Raw genomic sequence first — 5,203 nt, forward strand, 5'->3', positions numbered from 1 at the left:
TATATATATATATATGCATGTATGTATATATGTTGCACTCATCTTTTGCTGCCTTAGAAATCAAAATAAAACTCAAACAACCCTATTTAGCGATCTAAAGACAATTAATATGAAAAGTTAACTTACCATCCCTAAGATGAGCCTGTTGTTCCATAGACTGCAACCGCAGTTTAAGTTCTCTATTCTCAGTAGTCAAATCAGTAGAATCCTTCTGCAATGCAAGAAAAACAATAGCAATTTAAAGCTTTCAATCTATGGGAAATTTGTCAGCATTTGGGATTGATGCAGCAATAAAGTTCTTGTAATAATGTAAGAAACTTGTCAACACCGATCGGTAATTGTAAAATGAAAAACATAAATGGAAATCAGAGATCAGACCAGGGAATTCAAATGCATGATGTTTAAGGTAAAGAAAATGAAAAAAAAATAATCATGCTAAACTTAATCTTTATGAAATAGATAAAGTTGTGTAATTTACTGTTTATGCAAATGTCCAGCCTTGAGATTTTGCATAATACTATTTCATAAAGACAACTATTGCAACTAAACATGCTAATAATTATAATTGTCATTTTAATTGTATTCAAATAAACTAAGATAGAACATATTCATTTAAGTTGTATGTTGCTTTCTACCACATTGTTCCAAATGAAATTTTACCACAGTAACCCTATTAATTTTATTTGAATTGGTAAACATAAGCAATTGATTTAATATGGAATATATTAAGTAGAGAGAGCATGTGGTTAACTTTAATAATGGAAATAACAACTTTAAAAGAGAATATGATCCACCATAAATTCACAGCAAAAGGTGATCAAGCACACAAAATAGGGCACTAAAATTTATGAGGTTCAGCAAGATTCATTTACGTCCAAACAAAGAGATTAAAATACTCCATCAAGTTTCAAGAGAGTTCATGACAGAATTCTTTACATTTTAGAGGTGATTAAATGGTAGCAATTCGAGGAACAAAAACGAAAAATGATGACATCCTTAATGCAGTCATGAAGTAAGAATAAAAAATGCAACCATTTGCTGCTGTGGAGGTAAACTTCCCTTCAGCCTTTCTAACTTGAGCTCAAGTTTCCTTTTTTCATTTTTTTTGCTTCAGCTTTCGGATGGAGGCAACTCATGCTATTCTTCCCTACAGCAACAGTGAAATGAGCCTCTTCCTCGCCTCTTGTTTTACATGAACTCCTCCCTCCACTTAATTTTTTTTCTATCTCTTCATAGTGGATAGGCGCTTTTGGCATGGAATCACTTAGTTGGGGTTGGTATTTATAAATTAAAAAACACATTACTATGAAAACTTCCCTATCTTACAAGAAAAACATTAAGAAAATGCAAATATCTCACAGCATAAATGCAACATTGTCTTAAATTATTCCTCATTAAAAATCCAAGCTGAATCTCAATCAACGATTTTAATTTATGAAAATTTTGTATAATAAATTACTAGAGATCTATTTTAGAAGAGAGTTTATTCTCCACGTATCACCTATCCAGATATTTCAAAAAGTAGCAAGGTATACATATATCTCTATAAACCAAGGTAGGGTAATACCCTAGGCATGTACATCCAAGATTTTACTAAAGTTCTACTATGGTTAAGACAAAAAATAATTTCAAAACAAGAAAAAGCAAATTAATACTTAATTGTTCAAAATATTCATCTTGACAAAATATTTATAGTGTTTTTTATGATTATGACTTTGAGATCTAAGCTCATTGGATAATGAATTACTAACAAGTGAAAGCTTGATCGATTTGTTATAAAATGAAAGCAAAGAAAATAATACGCAAAGAGCCTCATTTCTTGTGTGCATAAATTGCTGCAAAGTGTTGCATTTATTTTTTATCCTCCAATTTTATTTCATTACCTTCTTAAGACCCCTACAAAATAAATTCAACCAATTGCAAAGCTTTCTAGGTTTTGACAAACGTGATAGAAGTACATGTTAAGAGATTTACACAAAAATTTTCATCAGCCAATTCCCATAACAATAACCAACCTTTAGATGTAGGAGAATATAAATGCATGCTACTAAATTCTTATGTGTTTTACATATTTTACACCTAAATTTTTACATATTTACTTATATAAGATTTTAATTTTTAAATGGGATAAAAAATACCATTCATACCAACTTATCCAACTAAATTGCATCTTTTCATTCATATCTTTTGATGTCATTTAGACACTAGAGTGTTATATAAGGAAATATAAAGTTTTAGGGTGTTAACTATGTAAACATACAAATTCAACAGTATGTATGTAAATTCTCTTTACATTTAACAACGTCATTACACAAAACATTGTTCTTGAAGCATATGGTAGTAATATAGGATACAACAATCACATTCTATAATCATATTCTCAAGAGAAAAAAAGTCAATGATAAACACATTTACAACATAGGAAAAAAAGAAAAATGTGAACAAAAGAAGTAAACGAACTCCACTGTCAGAGTAGGAATATCTCACCAAAAGACAGCCATTAATGACTAATGGTCATACAATAATCCATAGTTTATATCATTACAATAAGAGGAATGAAGCATTACTAACACTACTGAAATAACAAAGTGAGGAGTATAAAGGAATTATTTTGCCCAAATTAACACAACCTGAAGCAAGGTGAGCTGAGCCAATAGAGTTGTTGCCTCTGTCTGCAGTGTCTGTACCTTCCGCTCAAGTTCATTTGTGTGGCGTACTTTTCTCTCTTTTGATCGAGCAGCAGACTGCCTGTTTGCAAGAATTCTACAGAACAAAACAATGAAGATTGAAAAACTAAAAAATTATAAATTTAACAGTTCAATCAAGCGTAATAAAGAAAACGATACTCAAACTCGAATCCAAATGAAACGCCAACAAATTTCATACTTATAACTCTTCTCTTTTCAGCTAAAAAAGGAACTGAAATCCCACCAAAACACTGAAAATCGGATTCGAATATAGAATACATAGCTCGTCTAATGAAAAAAAACACCAGACCTTTTGGCTCTCTTCGGATCGATCAGAGCCAGCTCCGCGAGCTTATCCGCCGTCATCGCTGCCTTCGAAAAATCCGAAGAAGGCGGCACCGACTCCCCTTCGAACGGAGACGTCGACCCGTCCATAGAGCTGCTGTGCCGATGCTGCGGCTTCTTCTCCTGTGCAGAGCCACTGGTGGCTCCGGGAGCCTGGAATCCCAACCCATCGAAGAAAGCTGTGTCCAACGATAGACTCCTCAAGTGAGCTCCACCTACGGAAGGTCTTGATACCGGATTCACCGCTAACGGCTTTGATGTGCCGCCGGAATCGGTGGGAATGGGAATGGCAGCGGCGGTGGTGGTGCTGCCGAATTTGTTTTCATCTGAAAGAGAGGGAAAGTCGATATCGGAGAAGTTGAAGTCGGGGTCGGAGTCAAACAGGAACTCTTCGGTGAGGCGGAAGCTCTCCGAGTAGGCCCGCCGGTGGCCGGAGCTCCTAGGGTTCGGCGGAATCTGGCCGCCGGCAAAGCGCTGGTTCTTCTGCAGAGTTTCGAGCGGCCGATTCGAGTCCATGCCCGTGTGTTACGGCCCACCAAGACTATAGTGCGCGATGACCTCAGAAAAATAAGGGCGGGGGGAAGAAATAAAGATGACTATAGTAGAAATGCAAAGAAAATTTATTTTTCTTAAAAAAAATTATTCATTTAAAATTATATTTTATCCTTTTTCCCAACTTTATAATAAGTTTAGGAGTGAAGTGTCAAAATAATCAATGACTATTTATTTACATGAAAAAAATTTTGTGTTTGGATGGAAGCAGCGTCTGAACAACGGGCTCAATACACGGGGTGAGGGCTTTTTTTCTCTTACGTTCCTCCGGTGAATCGCGTCCGTTGTCTGGATGTTGCTTGCGTCTAGACTCCGTATGCAATATTTCTTAATTTACGTGAAGACATTTTAGTCTTCGAGGTTATAGAAATGTCAAAATACTCTCAGCTTATTTTAAAATTGAACTCTAATAGTCTTTCATAAGCGTTATTTTAGGCCCAATCTAAAATTGGACTTTGATAGTCCTCCGTATAAATCATATCAGCCTAAATATAAATTTGAGCTCTAAGAATCTTACAAACATTATTGCAGCTTACTATTATATTCTACATGAGAATTTATGGTCTATGTTGCTCACGGCTCAATGAACTTCAATTTCGATCTATGTGCCCTAAAAACGTTATAGCAGCTCACCACTATGTCTGTGTGGCTCACAACTTATGCAGGTTTCAACGCTGACCTTCGCAATCTGCAAACGTTATTGCAGCTTATTACTACGCCCTATGTGGCACGCAGTTGATACAACTAGGGTTGAAAGCGAGTCGAGCAGGAGCGAGTGTGTTCGGCTCATTCGGAACTGGCTCGTGTTCAAAATGACTCGTGAACAATGTATTCATATTCAGCTCGAATAACATATTTGTGTTTGTATTTGGCTTTTGTTCGGCTCAAAATTGGCTTGTTAGAATATAAAATTATAATAATAATAAATTTTCTTAAAAAAATTAAAATAATAATTTATTCTAAAAAAATTGTTTCTATTAATAATTTAATATCAAACCCTAAAACATTGATTAACTAAAAAAAATTCAAGAACAAATCTCATATAAAATTCTACACAATTAGAATATTAATATGTTTTACAAATTTTTATATAATAATAACAAATTTATTGCAAATTTTATGATTTACAAACTAAACAAGAATATAAAAAGTACAAATTAAATGTCAAATATAAATCAAAAGGTAAAAAATAATTGTATTGCACTTTTGCATTTAGAAATATACATTTATATTTGTTACACACACATGACTTGCATTACTAAGCCTTAAAAATTTTAAAAAACCATAAAATTTTAATTCTATGACTTTGTACTAGTTCCTTGATCTTTATGTTCTACAATCAAATAAATAGTGATTAGTAAATGATGATGAGCCATTGAGGGTCTTGCACTCGCAATTCTTAGTTATGTATTAGAAAAAAATAACCAATTAAAATGAAAATAAAGGTTAAGGTATAATTATTAATTGAGGCTCGGTTTTATAAACTTCTTTCATCACTTTCAAGTAAATCAACTATACAGTTACAGAGTACGTGCATTTCGCATAATGAAACCAGAGTTAATATTTAAGGCATGAAATTAAATTGCAGTGAAACTATTGTAATCTTCCATTATGGTTTG

At 33.5% G+C, this 5,203-nt stretch overlaps 1 protein-coding gene across 1 annotated transcript in view; it reads right to left on the minus strand.

Moving 5' to 3' along the window:
* Positions 1–3,596, minus strand: part of LOC110020003 (transcription factor VIP1-like) — a 5,720-nt gene extending 2,124 nt beyond the window's left edge. The window contains exons 1-3 of the mRNA XM_020717942.1: positions 2,998–3,596; positions 2,631–2,763; positions 127–211 (exon numbers count right to left, since the gene is read on the minus strand). Of these exons, the coding sequence (XP_020573601.1) occupies positions 127–211; positions 2,631–2,763; positions 2,998–3,548 (769 nt within the window). The 5' untranslated portion in view covers positions 3,549–3,596. The remainder of the gene's footprint in view (positions 1–126; positions 212–2,630; positions 2,764–2,997) is intronic.
* Between the last annotated feature and the right edge of the window lie 1,607 nt (positions 3,597–5,203).

The sequence above is a fragment of the Phalaenopsis equestris genome, unplaced genomic scaffold (assembly GCF_001263595.1).
Source record: "Phalaenopsis equestris unplaced genomic scaffold, ASM126359v1 Scaffold000090, whole genome shotgun sequence".
In the NCBI taxonomy this organism is placed as follows: Eukaryota; Viridiplantae; Streptophyta; class Magnoliopsida; order Asparagales; family Orchidaceae; genus Phalaenopsis; species Phalaenopsis equestris.